Source organism: Aspergillus lentulus, assembly GCF_001445615.1.
Source record: "Aspergillus lentulus DNA, contig: Alt08, strain: IFM 54703, whole genome shotgun sequence".
In the NCBI taxonomy this organism is placed as follows: domain Eukaryota; kingdom Fungi; phylum Ascomycota; class Eurotiomycetes; order Eurotiales; family Aspergillaceae; genus Aspergillus; species Aspergillus lentulus.
The window spans coordinates 981,141-1,003,248 of NW_028322118.1; the positions used below are offsets into that span (position 1 = coordinate 981,141).

At 49.4% G+C, this 22,108-nt stretch overlaps 8 protein-coding genes across 8 annotated transcripts; 5 read left to right on the forward strand and 3 right to left on the reverse strand.

Annotated features, from left to right (window-relative positions):
* Window positions 1–1,268: 1,268 nt before the first annotated feature.
* On the forward strand, window positions 1,269–2,682 carry ALT_3586 (trafficking protein particle complex subunit 4; the record flags this gene model as incomplete). Its single annotated transcript, XM_089599603.1, has 5 exons — window positions 1,269–1,286; window positions 1,341–1,468; window positions 1,991–2,113; window positions 2,196–2,549; window positions 2,625–2,682. 5 exons carry the CDS (start codon window positions 1,269–1,271, stop codon window positions 2,680–2,682), a joined length of 681 nt encoding a protein of 226 aa, XP_089455941.1.
* Window positions 2,683–2,858: 176 nt separating this feature from the next.
* Window positions 2,859–3,883, reverse strand: ALT_3587 (proteasome regulatory particle base subunit RPN10; the record flags this gene model as incomplete). The annotated part of the gene is made up of 4 exons (XM_033556495.2): window positions 2,859–3,416; window positions 3,478–3,697; window positions 3,763–3,801; window positions 3,858–3,883. The coding sequence occupies 4 exons, from the start codon at window positions 3,881–3,883 to the stop codon at window positions 2,859–2,861; spliced, it is 843 nt and encodes a 280-aa protein (XP_033412386.1).
* Window positions 3,884–4,265: 382 nt separating this feature from the next.
* ALT_3588 (borealin N-terminal domain-containing protein) lies at window positions 4,266–5,533 on the forward strand (the record flags this gene model as incomplete). The annotated part of the gene is made up of 3 exons (XM_033556494.2): window positions 4,266–4,419; window positions 4,469–4,760; window positions 4,825–5,533. The coding sequence occupies 3 exons, from the start codon at window positions 4,266–4,268 to the stop codon at window positions 5,531–5,533; spliced, it is 1,155 nt and encodes a 384-aa protein (XP_033412385.2).
* Window positions 5,534–7,134: 1,601 nt separating this feature from the next.
* Window positions 7,135–11,089, reverse strand: ALT_3589 (GTPase-activating protein LRG1; the record flags this gene model as incomplete). The annotated part of the gene is made up of 7 exons (XM_089599604.1): window positions 7,135–7,596; window positions 7,654–7,940; window positions 7,998–9,089; window positions 9,153–9,301; window positions 9,386–9,806; window positions 9,862–10,564; window positions 10,631–11,089. 7 exons carry the CDS (start codon window positions 11,087–11,089, stop codon window positions 7,135–7,137), a joined length of 3,573 nt encoding a protein of 1,190 aa, XP_089455942.1.
* Window positions 11,090–13,300: 2,211 nt separating this feature from the next.
* On the forward strand, window positions 13,301–15,084 carry ALT_3590 (ubiquitin-conjugating enzyme E2; the record flags this gene model as incomplete). Its single annotated transcript, XM_089599605.1, has 6 exons — window positions 13,301–13,333; window positions 13,418–13,451; window positions 13,530–13,624; window positions 13,676–13,857; window positions 13,989–14,157; window positions 14,209–15,084. 6 exons carry the CDS (start codon window positions 13,301–13,303, stop codon window positions 15,082–15,084), a joined length of 1,389 nt encoding a protein of 462 aa, XP_089455943.1.
* A 672-nt stretch (window positions 15,085–15,756) lies between these two features.
* On the forward strand, window positions 15,757–17,059 carry ALT_3591 (C-3 sterol dehydrogenase/C-4 decarboxylase; the record flags this gene model as incomplete). Its single annotated transcript, XM_033556491.2, has 2 exons — window positions 15,757–16,332; window positions 16,397–17,059. 2 exons carry the CDS (start codon window positions 15,757–15,759, stop codon window positions 17,057–17,059), a joined length of 1,239 nt encoding a protein of 412 aa, XP_033412382.2.
* A 302-nt stretch (window positions 17,060–17,361) lies between these two features.
* Window positions 17,362–17,871, reverse strand: ALT_3592 (uncharacterized protein; the record flags this gene model as incomplete). Its single annotated transcript, XM_033556490.1, has 2 exons — window positions 17,362–17,547; window positions 17,602–17,871. The coding sequence occupies 2 exons, from the start codon at window positions 17,869–17,871 to the stop codon at window positions 17,362–17,364; spliced, it is 456 nt and encodes a 151-aa protein (XP_033412381.1).
* A 464-nt stretch (window positions 17,872–18,335) lies between these two features.
* Window positions 18,336–20,430, forward strand: ALT_3593 (GMC family oxidoreductase; the record flags this gene model as incomplete). The annotated part of the gene is made up of 6 exons (XM_089599606.1): window positions 18,336–18,715; window positions 18,791–18,820; window positions 18,895–19,507; window positions 19,556–19,768; window positions 19,828–20,329; window positions 20,381–20,430. 6 exons carry the CDS (start codon window positions 18,336–18,338, stop codon window positions 20,428–20,430), a joined length of 1,788 nt encoding a protein of 595 aa, XP_089455944.1.
* Between the last annotated feature and the right edge of the window lie 1,678 nt (window positions 20,431–22,108).

Genomic DNA, 22,108 nt, shown 5'->3' on the forward strand with positions numbered 1-22,108 from the left:
AAAAGATGACTTGAAGGCTCCAGAGACTCTGATTCGACGCTCAGCCTTGTATGGTTGCCGGCCTACGGAGTACCATACTCGAACGGCCTTGATAGTGAAGAGACAACGGCATCATCATTAATTTGAAAGCTGCTGCTCGTCTTGACCGCCGAGTTCAAAAGGCAAACTGCCTACCTGAGGGCAGTGACAGAAGAAATCTTCCATAGAGAAGACCCGCACCAAACAAATCCCGTCATGTCCTATTCTATAGTTTGTTTCTTGCTCTTATGCTTGCTTGGAAGATTTACGACTCTTTACGACTTCACAACGAGCCATGTGCCATAGATTTCCACTACATACGCATTTTGATAGACATCTCCCTGAATGCTCCCTTCCCGAGCAATCGAACTCAAAAGTGAAAAATGTCATACCTGAATATTCAACTAAGGATCTTATAATATTCGAAGGTCTTGCTTGCTCAGTTGCCCCTAGTCATAGCGACTACCTTGTGGAGATCCCATGTCTCGCTCCAGACCAAGGTAGGGACAGTATTCCACATCTGCATATACACAACCGTACCAATGTCAGGCATTCCTGTGTTAGAGACATCTCGAAGTCGTGGTCAATTTGCACTCAACGGATATAGGCGCCTGCTGATCTAGGGCTGTTCGGCCGAGGAGACTACACATAGAATATCGCCGAGTCAAGGAGGTACCTGCCTATTCTAGAGTCAGCATTCGTCGGTCTTAACGGTTCTGCCTTAGGCACCCGGTCACTGGGAGACACTTTCACAATCAAATCCGTAACGAATATCTTTACTTGACAAACTCATTCAAGTGTTTGACTGAGGCAGAGACACTATGTGGGGTTCAGTGTGAGGTCTTTTACTGTACTCCGTACACGCGTAAAGCAGTGGAAGGCCTCACAGGGTCGTGGTTTACTTCGCAACCCTGACGGGAAATCAGGCGATCCTCCGGTGCATAGAACTTCGGATCTTCTGAGAGCTTGAAAACACTCGGGATTTGATCTGCTGATAATCATCTCAAAGGTAAGTAAAGCTTGACCCATTGCGTAGCACGGATCCAGTGACGGGCAAGCCGTTTCTTGCGTGTTCCTCTTCCTTCAATGTCCAGACAGCGTATAAATACCTCATACCATGGCATTTTTAAATGAAAGTAGATACAATAATCCTATATCTCGCTGTTCTTGCTATCATTCCTTTGTCTTTAAGGGATAATGGCCATTTAAAGGTCCAAACGTGGTGGTCTAGTCAGAGACCAGTCTCAAACATGGAAGAAGCCAGACCGGTACGTCTCTTGTTCCTTCCTCCAGACGGACGCCCCAGACTAATAAACTCCAAGTCAGTTGAAGGCCTTGCATTGGCTCTGCACGAGCATATCTTTACTCAGCCCCAAGAGAAATTCGCGAACCAGCCATGGAAGTTGGTCAAGGCCATCGGGATCTTCGCACAGAACCAAGCAGAGGACAAGTCGTTTGACAGCAGCCGTTTCTTAGCAAACTTTCTTTGAAATCGACCTGACCAACATGAATCTGCGTGGAAATGCCTGTGAGTCTTAGTAATGAATAAGTCGAAACGTATATATCGGGGAGTCGAGGATTGCTCTGTATGCTCTCTAAAGCGTAGTAGCAACCCGCGAAGATAGGCATTCTATTGGCGGTCAGAGCGACGTCCGCATCATCTCTCTGTATCTTGGGTGCGGAATAAATGCCCCGGCAAACATGTGTACCTCAGCAACTCCTATCTCCGCATCCCCTCAGGTGCGGCCAATATCAATGACTATAACGACACGATAACGATGACATGAGATCCCCGATTCGATATACACCACGCTTATAACATACCCGAATCACGAATTAGAGTGATGCTGCACGATTCAAAGCATTGAAGTCCGTTCCTCAGCAGGACGATTGTCCGAATCCTATCTATCCACCATGTACATTAAACCTCCCCCCACACATGCACATCGCAATTGACCAACTCGAACCACAGGGCAGTTTTCTCCCTCATCATCATCAACAAAGCCGGCGGCTTAATCTACCAGCGCGAGTTTCAGCCGGGCCTGCGCAAACTCTCCACAAACGACTACCTCGTCCTAGCCGGGACGTTTCACGGGTACGTTGCGTCGAATGAACGCTTCCTCCACGCGAGGATCACCTTCTTAAAAGCAATCGCTAACAGCACCCGTCATACACAGCGTCCACGCCATAACCCGCTCCATCACCCCCAAAATCCCCATCTCTGCGCCCCTCCCAACAACACCCGCTTCCTCCTCAAACGTCGCCCTATCGTCGCCCTCGGGAACATCCACTCCGACGCCAGCCGCGTCGGCATACAGTCTCCCTAATCCCGGTGTACCAGTGACGGGCCTGGAATCGCTCGAGACGGATAAGTTCCGGTTAACGTGTTTCCAGACGTTGACGGGGACCAAGTTCCTCTTGTTCACGGATCCGCTCATGGCGAATATTGATGCAGTGATGAAGAAGATCTACGAGTTATATTCGGACTATGTGATGAAGAATCCTTTTTATCAGCTGGAGATGCCTGTCCGGTGTGAGGCGTTTGATCGACATTTAGGTGGTTGGTTGAGAGGAAGGACATGATGAGTTGGCGGGACTGAAATTAGACCACAGTTGAGTGCTGGCGAATGGACTACGCGCGCTACTTGGCGAAGTGGTCAGTGATGACATGGAGTACGGTTTCGTGGTCATGATAGACTTTGCAATACAATTCATATCACTTCTTCAAAGCGCGTAGTGGAAGGCACGCTTTCTAGAATTACAAGAGCAGATGTCAATACAGAGAAACGCCGGGTATGCATTAGAGTCATCCACCATATAGAATGTCACACGACACTTCTTTACGCGGTGTCCATCTTGTCACCGTCCTCTTTCTTGTCTCGGCTTCCGCTCGATTCCCCGCCCGGCTGGCCTTCCTCGGGGATGTTTTCTAGGTTCGCTTTGCGTTCAGCTTCTTCCCTCTCACGCTTCTCCTTCTCCTGCCGGTTCTTTTCCTCCTCAAGTGAAAGACGCAAGGCGAATGCGAGCTCAGGGTCGTTTTCAGCAGCGTCCTCGAAGTTAAAGCCGCCGTCACCACCTTCCGCACCGGCGCCGCCTACTCCCGCCTCGCCGCCTAAGATAGGTGTGGCCTGAAGCTCCTCACTAAGCAGGTTCGGGCCCGGGGGGATAATGGCGAGGTTGGAGCCGTCGCCACCCTTGACATTCTCCACGAACGCCTCCAATTTCTTGGTTTGATCGGACTCCAGGTCTCCAAAGGCAATGACATCGATCGAGACGTTATTCTTCTTCATCTTCTTAGCCAGCTTGACCAGTGTCTTCTCGTCCTCTTCGATAGGGGAGCAGGAAAAAACGATGATGCGTTGTCTCTGGGACTTCTCGGAACGGTGCTTTAGAGCAAGCTAGATTATCAATTTCGTCAGTATCTATCGACGAACTTGAGATCGAGGAAGGATGACATACACCAGCCACCTGTATACTAGAGCTGAGATGGGCAGTGCCATGAATCTTGGTGCGGTGCAGACCGGCGAGAATGCTGCCAAAGTCGGAGGTAAACGTCGAAAGAACTTCAGGACCCTTGCCACCCATACTCATGAGCCCAACAGCAGACTGTGGATGCGCGCGCATTTTAGCGCTGTGAATGACGCTGACAGCATCGACCTGTGCTTGCCATCGTGTTGAGCTGCAAGTTGTCAGCCCTTGAGCGACAAAGCTTATCAAAGCTGGGGAAAGCCAAGGAATCCTCACGTATAGTCTCCATTTCTGCTACTTTCACTGTTATCCACACTGTGAAGAGGTCAGTCAGCGGACAGATAGCTTAAACTGAGCTGGAAAGGACGGACATGATCATGGTTGCTTCGAGCGACATCTTGGCTAGAGTCTACTTCGCAAGTTCGGGATGAGACAGTATGTAGATATTATTATTCAATAAGACAGAATTGACTCTTCAAAGATTCTAAAAGCTCTGAGAAAAGGCAAAAGAGGAGTGAGGAAGTTAATAGTGATGGGAGTGATGAAGATGGGCGGAGGTGACGATGGAGGTTGGAGCTGCTGCAGGCGAGATGTCACACTCCGCTCGGAAGCTAACGACGAATTAAGTCAGCGCTTGTTTACTCCCGCAGACTGCCATCAACACCATCCTCTACGCGCATTCATCGTTCTTTATTGACCTCCCCCACAACGCTCTGTTCTTATTCATCGCAATCAGTCAACTCGTTGTTTCCTATTTACCAATTAGTACATCATTTGCGATGGCTTCCCACACTAAACGCAAGTCTCCCGACGCAGATTATGACGCGTATCCTAGCGACGATGCCAGAACACCCACCGATGCTCCTCCTCACAAGAAGCTGCGGATAACTCGAAGCCAGAAGCAGGCCCTCATCGATAATTTGCAACTAGAGAGTATGGTCTTCTCAACGTTCTGGATGCGCCAGTTACTAACAGGGTGCAGTCACAGAACGAGCTCGCAAGCTTCGCGCACAATACGCTCTCCAGGCACATGATCTGCGATCTCGAATCGAAAGGCGCATTAACCGTATTCCCGTCGCACTCCGGAAGGCCAAAATGGGTGAATTGCTCGAGAAGCACAATAACTCTCTCCGAATGCAACAGACCGCCCTGTCCCCCAAGAAACACGCCAGTCCCGGTAAAGGAACGCGCAATCTCACATCTGCCTCAGTCAAGCGCGGAAAACAAAGTGTCTCTACTGCAAGCCCAAGCACGCGCAGAGTAAAAAGGCAAAGGTGAGTACCATGACCCTTTGCAATCTTCCGATTCTTGTTCGCCTGCTGACGGACTGGTGTCAAGTCACGAGGGACTCTATTCGGACAAGGAAAACGCCCCTGCTGCTGGTGACTCTCTTGATGTGCTCAAAAATCCTAAGAGGCGTGCCAACCCGGCCGGCACTTCACGTGTCGTGTCTCAGGAGGTCCGAGGCGCAGACTACCGGATTCTCTCTCCGAAATCTCTGAACTCCAGAACGTATCCGCAGTCACCGTTCGGTGCCTCGCCCGAGAAGCCTCATAACTCATCATATCTCTCTCGTCCCATGTCGCCCTTGAAACCATCCAGCCCCCTCAAGTCGACGTCAGCCAGTGCGGCGGGGAACGCGGATAATGCACGGTCGCGGACTACGAAGCCTAATACAACTTCCACAAGGGAGATGAGGCCACCATCCCAAGCTAAGAGACCCGCCAGCCGAGCTGCCACGACAACAAAGACTGTCCGGTCTCCCTTCTCCCGCCCTGCCACCCAACTCGACCGCAGAGGGAGCATCTCCTCCACCGCGTCTTCGGGAACGACGGTGATCAAGCCAGGCAGAGCAGGAGCGGGCACTAGGAAAGCGACCACTGCTTCTTCTGCCAGTGCTCCCGTGAAGAGGACAACGATCGCCCGCAATCAAGCGCCTTCCGTGGCCGCCAAAAGAAGCACAGCGTCCGCGACCAGGAAGGCCACTGCTCCCGCAGGTAATGAGGCTTCAGCCACGGGTCGTCGAGTCTTGCGCAAGCGAGCGTAAATTTTGAATGCAGATTGTTTCCTCCCCCCCAACACACACACACACACACACACACAGAGTTGGAACTACTTACCAGCGACGGTGTTATTTTATCTGGGTGGTGTAATTGTTTCTCGAAGGGTCAACCAACTCGAGATTGGGTTCATTGGAGCCATGGCATTTGCATAACCTGCTTGGCTGTCATCTTAATCGTTGTATTCCTGTGGCTCTCCGTTCGGCTTTTGTCCTTGTACATTCATGTTCTGCTCCTGGGGTTTCATTGGAGTGTTGGCTTTCATTTATCAAGTTGGTGGGTCATTTTATGCAGATTTGCGACTTGGCAGGGCTTCCATCTCTTCAGCTGAAGGCGCTGCAGCCTCTTGGTCTCAACAATTTTGAAGGATTCCATTCGGCTAGACGTTGTATGAATCTTTTGTAGAATTGAGACTCGGACATTTTAGCTTCGCTATAACTGTTGCTTTTGCCCTTGCTTGCCATTTGTCCCTTACGTGCTCTCCTGCAGTGGCCTGCAAATGACGGTTGGATGGGGAATGGAATAAGTCTTCTCACAGGGTCAAAATCTCTTCGTACCTCTAGGGTTACTTCAGACCAGAAGAACTATTGCCATTGTACTACAGATTTGTGAACGTGGTCCTACAGATCGAGAAATATTGCGGTGAAGCAACAGAATCGGCTTTGTCCAAATCCTAAAGTAGATTACACCTCTGGTTTTCTTTTATGAGGAAATGACACCGCATCAGGACATGTATGCAATAATCGAACAACTTCTGGGGAATATTACCTCAGGGAGGCAGCAAGGGTTGAATGAAGTTGGAAAAAGAAGAATAAAAGTAAAAGGGACCGAGAACAACGAAGCCACAACATTGACTCAGAACAGGTATCTTTGCGGTCGTGCAGGCCGACTTAACGAAAACAACAAAGGACCAAGAGATACACTCACCATTTACGCACCATCGTTGATGGGATGAAAATGCCAAACACCAGGAAGGAAACAATGCGACGTAAAGAAGAAAACGAAATGAAAAGGAGAAAAAAAAAAATTAAGTGAGAAGGTTAGGAAAAAAGGCAGTCAATGCAACGACATGCCCAGGTCGTGATATGAAAATAAGTAATCAAAGTAGGAAGTGAAAGCTAGAAGAGAAGGATCTGAGTCGAAGGTGAGATGGTAAGCCGAGAGTCGGATAAAACTTGACCAACAGTCTCTTCCACCACCAACTGATCAAAAGCCAGAATCTGTGCGAGACAAATCGAGTTAACGCGAACCTCGCGATTGCATGTCCTGCACGGTGAAGGTAGAAAACGTGGATAGAATAGAGATAAAAGGAACACTGCCAGCAGCTGTGACAAGAACCGAGCAGCCCGGCAATGTAGAGATGTCAAAACTCAGATCAAGCGGACAAGGAGAAAGAACTCCATCCAACCCAAGCAAAATGAGAGAACGCTAGATGATTCAAATGTACGCCGTAACATCCATTTGCATATCAAAAAAAGAGAACGATGTAATTGGTCGGCAAGGATGACAATTGCACTCATCTGAAGGATGAATTAGGCAGCGCAATGAGATGGGGTAACTCTAATGGTTGAGAGGGAATGGTTTTAGATTAACCAGCAACTCCCATGGGTCCCGCTCCTGGACGAGACCTGTAAGGCATCTGTTGGGGTTGTCCCTCCTGTGGGATGGGATTCTGTTGGCTGCCGTTGCTGGTGCTTCGTTCACGGTAGCTGGCGGTCTGTCCAGGCGCAAGTTCCATTCCATTGTAAGGCGCCGATGCACTGTTTGCGTGGTTATGTCCACCTGTGTTTTGCACGTGGCGTACTGAGTTTTGCGCCTGCCATGATCCGTCCTGAGACTGGTCTGTCTCAATGCGCGCAGACGTAGGAGTATTGGCTCCTCGGTTATGAGGATTCGTGATCGTCACAGTTTCTCCGCCGTTGTTGGGTTTCGGAGAGAAGCTTCCTCGCGCAATGTCGCCATATCTTTTCAGAATTTCCTTTGTGCTGACTTCGTTGTTATCCTTGAAGAATGTGGTGTCGCTAAGAACAGCCTGAAGATCTTCCGGTATCTTAATGAGACAGTCAGTGAGCTGGTCCACTGGGCATTAGGTTGTGGAAGGACTTACCTCGCACATAGTGTCGTTGTAAGTGATAAGAGCATTGACAGCCTCGATTGCCAAGAAGCTTTCATCAACTGTGCTATTCTTCGTATTTGGATAGAGGATGTTTGGTGTTATGACAGTTGCAAGGTTGTGGATATCCATCTTGCTACCCGTATCCTCGTCCACATGAGAGAAAGACGACGTCCAGTTTAGAAAGGCGAAGAGGACTTCCATAGTATCCCGATGAGCCTTGGGCAGCAGACAGCACGTGAGGTGCAGTAACCGCTTTTGCTTTTCCGGGTCAGGTATTTCTGTAAATGGTGACGTTAGCAGAGGCTTTGAAATTGGGATGCGGGAGCTCAACTTACTCTGTGAGATAACGAATAGGTTATGGAGTTTGAAAGTCAAGAGCGGGTCAGGCATCTCGCGAAGGAACTTCTTCAACAAAGCCGCAATCTGCACAGGAGTCTCCTTTGTGAGATCAACCTGGTCGTACTTATTGTCGATCATCTCGGAGATCTCCTTCAGCCGTCGAATATTACCATTCTTTCGAAAAACACCTTCCACAGACATATCCATTTGCCGCATCGCCGAAACAGCATCATCAACGAGAGCGGGAACGCGTAGCGCACCAGGTCCGACGCCATGAGTGGATTCTGTACCCTCCTTTTCGACCAGGAAGTCGAGGCTCACGCCGAACACACCCTTCTTCTTGCCGGCCTTCTTGGCATCTTTGTTGAAGGCACGTCCGAATATGTTCCAAATTGTTGGCTTGCGGGACTCTATCAAGGAGAGTAACTCATCCAAAGTGAAGTAACCCTCCAGCAAAGGCTCCATGGACAAGACAGCGACATGCCGTACGATAAAATATTCGAGAGCTGAGAGTTCAGAGAAGTATTTCTTGGTCTTAGTGGTTCTCTCTGCGAGGTGAGATTCCAAGTTGCCGCTAGACACACCGCGTTGATGGCCGTGGTTATACCTAGGAAGCGGCTCAGTCGTACCCACGAGTTTAGTGCCGGCATGTCTGTAAGCATTGGGACGTTGTTCTTTTGCTTGCTCGGCGGCCACAATCCTGGGAATATCGTCCAATGTCAAAGCGTCCTGATTACCAAATGTCAGGTCGGTGACAGTCTCGCCATTGGCATCTCTTTCCTCTACAATTTGGAAGCCATGGCCACGGGGATCGGAACCTTCTCCGCCGGAAGAACCGGGCCTAACACTTCGACCCTCAGGGCCGTCGATAATTCGTGAAGCCCTAGCTCGCTTGTACGTAGTTGACAGAGTACGCTCATTTCGAATGGACCGCAAGCGTCGCATCTCGCCCACAGTCTGCTCAAGCGATGATTCAGCAGCACCGTCTCTGCCCGCATACTTCGACCTTGTCGTGGATCTGTGAATTTCACCGCCAGATTGAGGTTGGTTGCCATCTTTAGTCTCATTCCCAGAGAAGCTCGGGTCATCTAGAGGAAGCAGAGCGTTAACCTATGGCTGAAAAGCATTATCATTGCGACGCGATACCATACCTGAAGTGGGTTGCAAGGTTCCTCCAGCGTGCAAAACAGCAAGAAGGCGCGCGAGTGCAACGCGTAACAGGAAGACAAACTGCTGTAATTTGCTCACACGAGTAAAGCCACCTTGAGTCTCATTCGCAAGACCTTGCTGCGACGCGCAACTATTGCAAAAAACCTTTTTTATCCTGGGACTCCAGAGGGCCTCTTGACAAGTATCGGTAAGGTCCGTTTGACATGCTGCACACGTAAGATGAGGTGGCTTGATGTGCCACCTGGATTCACCCAGCATGATACACTCATCATCAATTGGTTCTTTACATGCTGCACAGCAATCAGAAAGCTGATCGGCAAGACTGGCTACCCCAGCCATGAGATCTGCAGGTGTTTCTTCTTGCTCCGGGGGCCTGAGTGTCTCAATATCTGCCAAGTGATCGAGGAAGTGATACAAGCCTTCGGGACTCTTCTTCTCCCTCTCCAGCTTCAGAGCGCCTTGAAGGCCGATGCGGATGAGAAGCTTAAGGTAGTGGGCAAGACCAGTGACTAATGATAGGAGTTCTTGCGTAACGCCTAGTTTCCGCACCCCAGCTTCCTGGGTCTTGGACAGCAAAGCGAAGAAGGCGACGATTTTCTTGCACAATAGTTTGGCTTCACGTCCGTAAGCAAGGTCTGGATACTCAGTCAGTCCGCACTTCATTTCCTCTCCTGGAAAGGCGGTACTTACCTTTCATCTCTTGCGTCTTGATGTATCCAGCAAGCTCATCGATGGCTCGGAAAAGAACTTCGACGTGACCAATGAATCTCTTAGCAACTAGAACCCCATCCAGATAGGAGCCATTGCTGACGTGTAGTAGCATATCCGAGATGCAGGCAGCTGAAGACTCTTCGAAACCAGAAAGAATGCTCCAGATCCTGTAAACCTTCTCCTCCATCATATCTTCTTCTTCTCGCACTCTATTGCGTTCCTCGTCAGTGGCATCGAGACCGGCCTCAGGATGCTCCAGAGGCTGGCCATTTGGAGCTAGGCGCACATTCCAAAATTTATGAATCATATAGCACTCTGGATGCCAATGCTGATTCTGACCATTGCGGAAAATCTCCACGAACTGCTTCAGAATAGCTGTATGACACCCGTGGCATCTCTGGGCAAACTGGGTGGAATAGTGGAAATGACAGTAAACCCTGCCCTCATGCTCATAATAGGAGTCTTGGGCGCCAAAAACTGTCGGGCAAACGGAGCAAGTGAAATGCTCGATGTGGTACTTGTGGTCTAAGGCGGTGATATAGGAACCACGCAAAGCACCGCCACATTCGTGGCAGAGGAGGTCCAATCGCCGAAAGTAATCCGTCTCACACAGTGGATATTGTCCGCTTCCGTCTTCAGCGTCGACCGGAAAGAACTTGGATGCCACGATTTGCCCGCAATCCTGTTGTCAGAGGCAGTTAGCTAACAGGACGCGGCGGGGTTTGTGGGGGTGGACGACTAAACTAACCTCACACTTGAAACACTCAAGATGATACGTTGCGCCAAGTGCGCGTACAAATTGGCCCGTCAGAGGCTCGCCGCACTTTTTGCAAATACGCGAACTACCGGGGGATTTTGTGGGCGGACGGCCGCTCTGAGAAGGTCTGTCACGTTGCGCTGACTTCTCCCAATAACCAGCTCGATCACGCGGAGTTGATGGGTCCCGCTGGCCAGGGTTGTTCGAGTCCAATCTTCGGCCCGTGCGACCGTCTGGATTCTGCATCCCATCTACCGGGCTAGTCACAGCAGACCCATTCCGCCCACCAGATCTTGCACGCGGCGAGTCGAAAGTTCTATTGCTATCGGCCGGCGAAGTGGGAGTTTGTCTCTGAAAACTACCACCTTGCCCACTGGTATTTAATGTCGGACGGACAGCCCCGTTGCCCGGCACAAGGCTATCCGGCAGTGAGACATCGCCGGGAGGCATATCCGCAAGGAACACGCTTTTCCGTAATTACTAACGGCTGCTCTCCAAAGGTACGTCAATGAAACACCGCTAGTATCGCGACAGACTTCCAGATCGGTTGGTTATTGTCCGAGGCAATTGATCGTTGTCGATACCAAACAGACAAGCACTGGTTAGGGTGATGGAAGATCTCCGATAAAAGTAGGACGAAGTCAGGCAGCGAGGTCAATGAAGACGTCTGTTAAGGAAGACATATCAGATCAAAGCACCATGAAGTGTGTTATTTGTGGATCCGTTTGGAGTGTGTGTGGTTGTTTTCGTCAAAACTTACCTCACGCCATGTAGACGAAACTTGCGGGGAAGTGTTGATACTTGAGGGAGCAGCGACCGAGGCGCGTGACCAAGTGATAGTTGTAGGCTCTTCTTTGACTTTCGCAAACGAGGGCCTGAAATAGCAGCAAGTTGCCGACGATAGTGCTCTGCGAACGCAAACTGCCAGCGTTGAGGGCTGCGAGATCGAGAAAGATCCGGGGTTTCAAAGAGAGCGGCGGAGTACGCTGTCTGATAGGTGCATAACCGTACCCAATCCCTTGAGCAAGACGCCTTTTGAAATAAGAGCTTCAACTTGGTGCCACAGAGCAGAGATTAGAAGAGATCGACAGGGAGCCGAGATCTACCAGAAGAAGAAGTCTGGAGAGTTGTGAGGAGGTATAGAGGAGGCAAAGCAGCGTGTTTTGGAGGAGGTGGGAATGTTGCTCGCTGGCGGTTGTTACTCTACCCCCCTATGCTTCGTCTTGCTGGCTTGGCTGCCCGCTAGGCCTTATCACGTGAAAGAGCTCACCGCCTCCATCACCGCCAAGCGAGGGTCGGTATTGCTGTGCAGAGGTTACCACTTAAAGGCACCATGTTATCATGAATGGACAGTCCTCATGGTGAGTAGACGTTGCAGAAACGGTGTGGAGAATACTTCCGGTACAGGCCCGGCATGAAGATGGAGAAGGGAGGCTGGGAGAGAACACTAATCTACCTCTCTCAGTGCAAAAATAATAATGAAGACCAGGGTCACATGATCCTCAGCTGGTCCGACATTTAGCCCTTGACTCCCAATTCTGAAGAAATGAATAATGATGCCTCTACCCAACCACCGATAAACATCAGGGCAAACCTACCTTCCAATCACCGGCTATACTAATCCTATGTTCCCTCGCAAAAATTGAGGGTCAAGTATGTAAGCATTTACCTGATGGAAGGACATCTCCATAGTCCCGCCATACTGTGGTACGGGTACTGAGTAGTGCGCGTAAAGCAACCTGTAAGTTTTCGTAACTTTATTGTAGAGCGGCCCGAAGCCGCCCCATCACCCATTTTGTGGAGTTATGGATGAACTCATCTGTCATGCACAACAGACCCGAAGCAACGACCAGGCACAAGTAGGCGTCTTCTCAATGTCAGGTCTGGCCATGATCATAACAATTTCATAGACTCTATTGCGATTCGCTTGTGTGTCCATTTAATTGTAGATAAATTTGTTGACAAGAACTACTCGGTGTGGACCCCCGGATTAACAGTTTAACTCCGCTGCTGGAAGATCTTCGTTCCAGTTTCTGACTGCCTGAAGCCCTGAACCTTTTTCGACTTCAGGGTTCAACTGGAACTGAGCCATATACTGTCTAATCTTGGCTGCAACTCTATAATAGGAGAGCCAAAACTTTTGCGCTTTGAATCATAATTCATCATCCTTGCCTGAATGACTATGATCGCCCCTCATGTCTGAGGATAAATATATCCTCGGACCACTGTCTCTTGCTTTTAGGATATATTGGTGACATGACTCCACTGCCACTGATCATTCACCTTTAGTGTTGTTATCTATCAATTCTATATTATCACTTTTGCAGAAGTATTATAGCTTCTTCTGTACTTATAGTTCTATTATTCGCAGTGGTTTTTCGCCTAGCTCGTGTTTATCTGTTGATTTGTTATGCAAGCACTTAAGAAAAACATCACTTCTCCTTCTCCCTTTTCTTTTTGAGGCTCTTGGTGTTCCTGGCTAGTTCCTTCTCTAAGGACACAAAATACCTCAGAAGTTTATCTCTGCTGTATAGCACGCGTCTTACGGTTCACCTCACCTTCCATCTTATTATCCTTGTTAATCGATAGGCTTGACTCAAACAGCATCTCCTTCTCCATAAGGCTCTCTCCGACTGGGGCAAATGCCTCTCATTAGCCACAATGTCTGACCAGTCCATACTTCGCATCACTCGGGTACTATATCTCTTATGAATCTTCGCCTATCTCTTCCGAAGCATCATATTGACTGACATATGAAATCTTCGTTCTGGGTATCAGGAAATCAAGCATATCCAACACAACGCAGATCTTTGTATGTCTCTTGCTCGAGCAAGGCTTGTTTCTCACCTGCAATTGAAAGCCTTACTGACTGATGTTACTTCTTTTACAGCTCTCGCCGTGGCGTATAAGGATTCCGATATTCGCAATGTGACCGCTATTGTGTTGGGAACCCCTGGGACACCTTACCAGTTCGGTCTCTTTGAGGTTTGTGCTCGTTCACACTGAAGATGAGGGCATGGGCTGACTGCCAGCTAGTTCAGCATCAGTTTTGGCAAAGGTAGAACTGCTGATCGCTTGGTTACGATCTGTGGTGAGTGTCAGACGGCTGATATTATTCCAGACTATCCTGCCACTCCGCCTATTGTTCAGATTACGACGACCAATGGAGGACGATGCCGTTTCGGTCCTAATCTCTATGCTGGGGGCAAGGTTTGCTTGTGAGTCACGGACCATGTCCATGCCGACATAGTTGTGATGCTGACAGCGTTGGCACTGTAGGTCAATCTTAGGGTAACTAAAACCTGCTGAGAACTGGCTTGCCAATAACGCTGACGTCTTCGCCTGGCAGTACCTGGGGTGGTCAGCGCGGGGAGGAATGGTCGTCGGCTCAAGGACTGGAGTCCATTCTGATCTCCATCCAGAGCCTCATGTCGAACAATCCTTATGAGAATGAGCCTGGATACCAAGGGGCACATGCACCCGAAGATCAGGAAAACAGCCAGGCTTATATAGAAAAGGTAAGTTTGTCCCAGGTACGATGGTTAACTGTGTGCTTACCTCGCCCTGAGATACGTCATGAAACTCTTCGCATTGCAGTTATCCAACCCCTGGAATCGTCACTGGGCATTCAGTCGGACGGAACAGTCAAGCCACCAGAGAGCAAGACTATAGGCGAGGATGATGACTGTGATGACTCGTTCGATGACGAAGACGGCACTTTCTTCGAGCCCTTTGCTGATCTTCGCAAGAGACGCTTCCTATGGTACTTTGACTCCTACATTGAAGCGATCAAAGAAGCAGAACCACAGGTTAGACGCCGCCAGAGATTCGAAACCATGCCTTTTGAGACCGAAGATAATTGCATGAGGGGCCATTTTAATTATCCCGAATTGAGACGGCGACTCATCGGTGTAAAGGAAGCTATCCTCAAAGAGACGCACAATTGGCCAATAGAAGGTCTCGAGGCGAAAAAGCAGGAGGCTAGCCTTGCGGTGAGCCTGCAAAGTCAGTACGAGCAGATTGTTGAGGATTTCAAGCATCGCCACAATTTCACAGTGGACCTGCGCCTCGTCCACGAAAACCCGTTCCTCTGGGAATTGATCTACTTTGGTCGGCCCATGACGCAACTTGACGGTGGTGTGTTTAAGATCAAAATCTATCTGAGTCCACGATTCCCGGAAGAGCAACCGCGTGCCGTCGCTGAACCAGAGCTCTTCCACTACCGGGTGTCTAAGGATGGAACGTTGTGCTATTTCCCAAAACGCACAGAGGAAATGCGCCATCACATCGAGGCAATCGTGGAAGCACTTGAAGAGGAGACTGCACCTTACGATCCGCGGACAACCGTGAACCCAGAAGCATCCAAGTTGTTCTGGGGTAGCCCTGAGGATCGAAAGAACTACAACCGTGCACTCCGTCGCTCGGTGCAGAAGAGCGTAGATTGAAGCTCTTGCGGGCTCGAAACGCTTCAAGACGACAAGTAAGTATTTGTTCAAATAAGTTCAACTGTACCGATGAACTTTGGAGGCTTGGTATCTGGGCTTTGATAACTCGTCTGGAGTCGCCAGACGATCCTTTCTGGCGGAGCCAATCTTCTGTCCGTATACCAATCCCGTCAAGCGCCTCCATGGCTCTGACAAAGCTTTCGGCGACAGCAGACACTTTTTGTTTGCCTGGGGACGAGAGTCCGTGGTTAGTTTGGACGCAGGCGTCGTAACACCTACGATTGCAAAGCGGAACGACAGGCAAAAATGACCATTGTTTGCTAGATTTACTTTTGCATCAATTTACCTAGCAATACCAGCCGTTGTAGGTGCCAGGTAGCGTCAATTCGCAAAAAAGCAGTTGTGGTCCACATTTTGTAGGCATAGTTGTACTTTATCGGAGGTTTTGTGGGGTGTTCCGAGTTCGTGCCCCAGAAAGATCTCAAGGCGGCACCGTACCTTAATAATCATCTAAATGATGCCAACACCCCCTATCAAGTTCAATCACCGAACAAAAGAAGGATAAAACGGACCGTGTTCTCGACCTCACTTTTTCCACCAAACCAGAATTTACCCCATCTCGTTCTTCGGTGACATAAGAAAGAGTATCCTTCGATCGATTGACTGCCCCTGATGCCTCAGAAGCGGCCTACTTTGGAGCTGGGCTCTGTTCTGGTGGTCGGAGGATGCGGGTTTCTGGGCTGGCACATTGTCGATCAATTGCTCAATTTCCCTTCGGAGACTGATGCCAGCGTTGCCCTCCCGAAACCAGAAGGGGACTCCCGATTCGATAATCCTCGGTTGGCCGATCGGTACCCTAGGTGCTTAGCGAAGGTCTCCGTTCTCGACCTGCGAACAGCCAACAATCGCCTGCCCGGTGCACAGTACTACGACGGCGACATCACGTCCGAAGAATCCCTGCTGGCTATTTTCCGCGAGGTTAAGCCGGACGTCGTCATTCATACGGCGACGGCGAACGTGTTGGAAGGAAATAAGGAGCTGCTGCGCAAGGTCAATGTCGATGGAACCAAGACGTTACTCGAGGTCGCGGGCGGTGATCGTGGTGACTGGGGTGGGAAGTGCAAGGCCTTTGTGTATACGAGTTCGGCCTCCGTCCTGCACGACACACAGAGTGATCTGAAAAATGTGAACGAGGATTGGCCGCTTATTCGGGGCAAGCTGCAGCTGGAGTACTACTCCGATACCAAGGTTCGTTTGTCGACACTTCGTTGGGCCTTGCTGGATTCTACTAACGGAAATTCAACCTGCCTAGGCCGAAGCCGAAGAAATAGTCTTGAAGTACAATCGTGCTTCTCCGTCATCGATGGTGACATGTGCTCTGCGCCCCGCAGGTATATACGGCGAGAAGGACACCACATTTACTTTCAAGGTTCTTGAGCACGCGGCCAAGGCATCCCCGACCGTTTTGCGCATGCAGCTCGGGGATAATAACAACTTGTTTGACTTCACATACGTTGGCAATGTCGCCTACTCTCATCTGCTTGCCGCATACCGTCTTCTTGCCACGCAGACGCGCTACGAGTCCGGGCAAGGCGGTCCCCTGGACCACGAGAAAGTAGACGGTGAAGCCTTCAACATCACAAATGACTCTCCCGTGTACTTCTGGGACATTACTCGCGCTGCATGGGCGCTGGCTGGGAAGGTTGTGGAGCCTAATAAGGTGTGGCAGCTTTCTGAGGATCTTCTGGGGCCCGTTGGCGCCGTCTTAGAGACGGTATTTGGTCTTATTGGCAAGACTCCCCGTTTGACAAGACGCATTGTCCGGTACTCATGCATGACTCGCTACTACTCCTGCGAAAAGGCCAAGTACAGACTCGGGTACAGCCCAATCGTCTCGGTCCCTGAGGGACTCTCCCGTGCAGTCGGATATGTGCTGGAACGCGAACGACTGGAGGCCGAAAAGAAGGGGCTGTGAAGCGTTGACTGGAAGATTTTAGGGTCGATATGGCGTCTATGTATTGTAATATATGATATGGCTATTTCTTGTGACTTTCCCCTTGGCCTTGTCGTGTTCATAGTTCTTCATGCAAAGCCACATTGCTGATGCTATTGGTGACAGACATTATGAAGAAATTTTCATACTACCAATCGAGGAGCCAGAGCATGACATATGTCTTTATTCACATGAATCGCAGCCAGATCTTTGTAGACCAGAATCGTTCGCATATGGGCTGAATCAGCTTTCCTGCCATGCCAGTGCAATACACCAATAAAGTGTCACCACAGTTTCCTGAGCAATACCCGGAGCAACTTGTCCTGCTTCGCAAGATGTCTGCTAAAGACTCTTCCTGATTCCCTGGTATACTTCTCCAGCGCCCTGAGATTTGGGAACTTTGTCGGTTTCTTCTTCAAAATACGACAATCGAGAAGATCCACAATATTGACATATATCTTCGACAAAGCCTGACAAACCAAATCAGTATCCCGCCTCTCAACCGTCAAGGCAGCATAGCATACCTTCTTGCATTGCTTGATAGACGTGAATGGTCCTTTCAGGTCCAGCTCCTCGCACAATTGCTGCCAGTTCTGCAGTCCGCTGAGATTCTGTCCAAGCAGTCTATCGTACTCTAGGGCCATGCATCGGTTCCACATCTTGCGCCAGGTCTTTGAGCCCGTCTTCCATTTTCTGTAGTTTGCTAGACGGTTGAACTCATCGCTCACTGAGGCGTCTGGGTTGGACTTGAAGTCTGGGAAGTCGGTGAAGAACGCGCGTGTATTCGCTGCCATTGCAGAGGTGTCTCGAAGTTGTGCTGTCACCCGGCGGGGTCATGAATCCTTCGCTAGGAGTGTTGAAGTTTGAGCGGTTGGCCATAGTAAAGGTCTGACAGCAACCGAGAAGGCTCCATTTTGAAGTCTCCAGAGCTCATTTTATCTGTCCCAGTGGGGTACGTGGCTGGCTCAGGGTTATTGCTTGTCTTAGGGCAGTCAAAGAAAGGCTGCATTCACAGTTAGTTAATTGTGCCTTTGTTAGTAGTCTAACTAATTCATATCACAGTCTTTGGACTGGTCTTCGAGGGTGAGGACGGACCTGACAGGAACAGAAAGAACTACCCTATCGCCATACACAGTTGACGACAAATGACTTGCAGCTATCATTCCCACGTCCAAACAGTTTCCCGTCGTCTCATCTTCCTTTTGGCGTGGTCGAGCTGTTCTGTTCTTCTGTTTACTTTGTCTCGACAGTCATCGAAATGCAGTTCCTTATCCCCCTGGTCAGCTTCTTGAGCTTGTTTACAAGTCTACGAAGCTGGACAGGTAGCTTCTCCGATCTGTGGGCAGACACAATGGTTATTGATGAGACGTTTGACTATGTCGTTGTTGGTGGTGGTACTGCTGGAGTGACTCTCGCGGTTCGTCTGGCTGAGCAGAAGCTCCGTGTTGCACTCGTCGAGGCTGGAGGAACATACGAACTCAGTTTCCCAATAGCAGCCATTCCTGGCGCCGCCAGTATAGGGGTTGGCTCTGATATTAAGTCTACCACGCCAATTGACTGGAAAATTGTGGCTAGAAATGTCACGGGTGCTAATCACCGTGACATTCATTATCCCAGAGGCAAATGTCTTGGAGGATCGTAAGAACATCGTGCTAATTTGCCTTTTTTGAGGCAACAGCACAATTGACTGACTTGATATTCTGAACTGCGCAGGTCAGCCCTGAACTTCATGGCCTACCAAAGGTGAGCCAAACCTCATCAATCTCTAATGCCGATTCCAGGAAATAGGCTGATAGCTGTTGTGCTAGACCGACTAGGGACTCGATGCAGCTCTGGGCTGATCTTGTTCAGGATCAGAGTTACACTTTTGACAACACTCTGCCCTATTCTCTGAAGACCGTTCAGTTCACGCCCCCAGACACGCTGCGACGCGCCGCGAATGCTACAGTACAATACAATCCTGATGCCTTCGCTCATGAAGGAAAACGCCCACTTCACGTATCATACCCTGTTTACGCTATGCCCTTTTCGAGCTGGATGAAACTTGGAGTGGAAGAGGTGGGTATAAACGAAACGTTGGATTTCAACAGCGGATCATTGTTTGGTGCTCAGTACGGCAGCTTTACCATCCGACCGTCTGATGAGACAAGGAGCAGCTCGCAAGCCGCCTTTTTGAGCCCGCTACCTTCATCGACTTACCTGAAAATATATCAGGGCACAATGGCAAAGAAAATACTATTCAATCCACAAAAGCAAGCGTCTGGGGTGCAAGTCAGCGATTTACTGCGAACTTTCACCCTCAACGCAAAGCGAGAGGTGATCATATCAGCAGGTGTATTTCACACCCCGCAGCTTTTGATGGTTTCTGGAGTCGGGCCGGCCGATACTCTTGAAGAACACGGCATTGATATTGTCCAGGATGCCCCTGGTGTAGGTCAGAATATGTGGGATCATGTTTTTTTTGGACCAACGTATCAGGTAGCTCTCGAGACTTTTACGAAAGTACCAACAGACCTAGGGTATCTCGCATCGCAAATGGCTCAATATATATTCTCTCATGGGGGAGTACTCACCAGTCCAGTCATCGACTACCTTGCATTTGAGAAAATCCCGTATTCCTTTCGTTTGAACTTCTCAGTCCAGACGATCAGGGACCTTTCGTGGTTCCCAGATGACTGGCCGGAGATTGAGGTTGGTCGCCTCGATGTGCTGCTTTGTTGATGCGTCACTGACTTGCTTTTTTCGGGCAGTACATTTCATCAGCTGCCTACACGGGAAATTCCTCGAATCCTGCTGTCTTGCAACCCTCGGGTGGTAAGCAATATGCAACAATCCTGGGCACCCTTGTTGCGCCAACGTCTCGCGGAAATGTGACTATTGCGTCGAATGATACCTCAGATCTGCCTATAATCAACCCAAATTGGCTTTCAACGGAGGCGGATCAGCAAATAGCGATTGCAGCGTATAAGCGTATCCGTGATATGTTTCACAGCAAGGCCATGGCGCCGATTGTTGTGGGAGATGAGTACTTCCCCGGGAGTCAGTATCAGACGGACGCAGAAATCCTCGAGGTTATTCGCAATACAGTGATGACTATATATCACGCTGCATGTACTTGCAAGATGGGAACACGAGACGATCCTATGGCCGTCCTCGATAGTCGGGCCAGAGTCGTTGGAGTCGATAGGTTGAGGGTTGTGGATGCCAGTGCATTTCCCGTCCTGCCGCCTGGACATCCCCAGGCTACTGTCTGTAAGTAGCAGGAATTCCTCCTTCTGTGGTCATTAACTAATCAATTAGCAGATATGCTTGCGGAGAAGATTGCATCGGACATCATCTCCTCATTAGCCTGATATCTCTCAGCAAAAGATTTCAGGCATAGCACTATTTTGCCACAGAAGTAGCGATCATATTTTATAAAGTCCGGTATAGATATAAATCTATGACATTTGCTTGATTTGTTCTGTCTTGAGCAGGGAAGATGTGTGTGAAGCTTTATCAACAGGTGTCTTCTAAAACTTGCCAATATACATCTGGTGTTCCATGCACTTTGAGCACACAGTGGCATCAATTGACTGCCAGACCTCGTTCTAGGGGTCCTATGTATTTTCAAGACTCAAGCCAAAAAGCGCATACTGTTGAATGCTCAATATCAGTATGCAAATTTAAAGGATCAAATCACATATCTTGGAGTATAGAGCAGCCTCAACCCCTCCATGGCGGTTTGACGACATGATACGTTGAATGATCCACGCAAACCGCCGATTCCATCCCTTTGTGACACGGCGACATCAACAATCATGATTCGCGGGCTCGTTATACCATCGCGGCGGAGATAGACTGGAGTAGGAAGTCACGGGGGATATTTCGCATGGCATGGAATCGGTCCGTGGGCGAGAGGACTCCTTAAGGGACGAGTAATATGACAGGTTAAGGTCGATCAGCAACGACCTGATAATAATGACGAGGGTTACGCGCGTTGACAATGAAGATCATGATCCATTTTCATCATCCTATAATCTAGTCTACGCGGTACGTATCGAGGAAGAGGATGCCAGTCATGATCTAGGAAGAAGACGTCGTTTGACCAGGCTAAATGAGATGGAGTCCGACAGTTGGCCCATTGATCCCTGAGGGAGACGTTGAAGTGCAGGATAGAGCATTTGTCCTGTGGATCAAGTATAGAGCCTACTGCCTACCTACCTAAGGTGAAACTTACTAAGAGGTAGGTGTGCTCGGTTATGTGGAGGAAGAGCTCCCCATCTCGTCCAGTGATACCCCAGTATCTGGCTGTATGTCATTCGTGCCCGCAAGAGGATGCTGATCGGCGTCCGGCTAGGGATTTCTGGGGTAATGATGGACAGTACCGCTTTTGAGGGTTGGGATGTCGACTTTGCTGGGTTGGAGATGAAGATCTTGGAGGATCCAGGGAATTGGAGGCAGGCAGGGAAGGAAAGTTTGGGTCGCGGACGACGGATGATGTGAGAGAATATTCTAGCGAAGTTTTGAGGCAATTTTTCATTCATTGTATTTTCGTCCTAAAGATGAGGATAAGCTTAATAGGCTTGGGTGAGTATTGGAGGATTGAAGCTAAAATGAGGCGACAGGATTGTGGGGTTGGCTGCTTTGAGATAGGAGTATGATGGGTCAGATTCAATGCTCCGTTCGTCATGGATATACGATTTGATTACTCTTTAGAAGTACGGAGTACATAGTTAGTAATGAAGATGGAATTGATGCGTCATGGGAGTAGCCATGCACAGGACATAGGTAGGTAAGGAGGGAGGGAGTGAGTGAGTGAGTGAGAGGAATGAAATGGATGCTTGTGGCATATGGAGTGTTTCCCCGCCCGTTACCCCGCAGAGACCATCAACTGGTCCTACACCACCACGCATCAACAACCTTTAGAGAAAGCAATATTCAATCACTATGAGTTTTCTCCCTGGCATACTGGAATACATGATTGTTTCAAACTTGAGATAACTCAGGAATACAACGCGAAACATTGTTCAACACTGGAGGCCAGTAGGA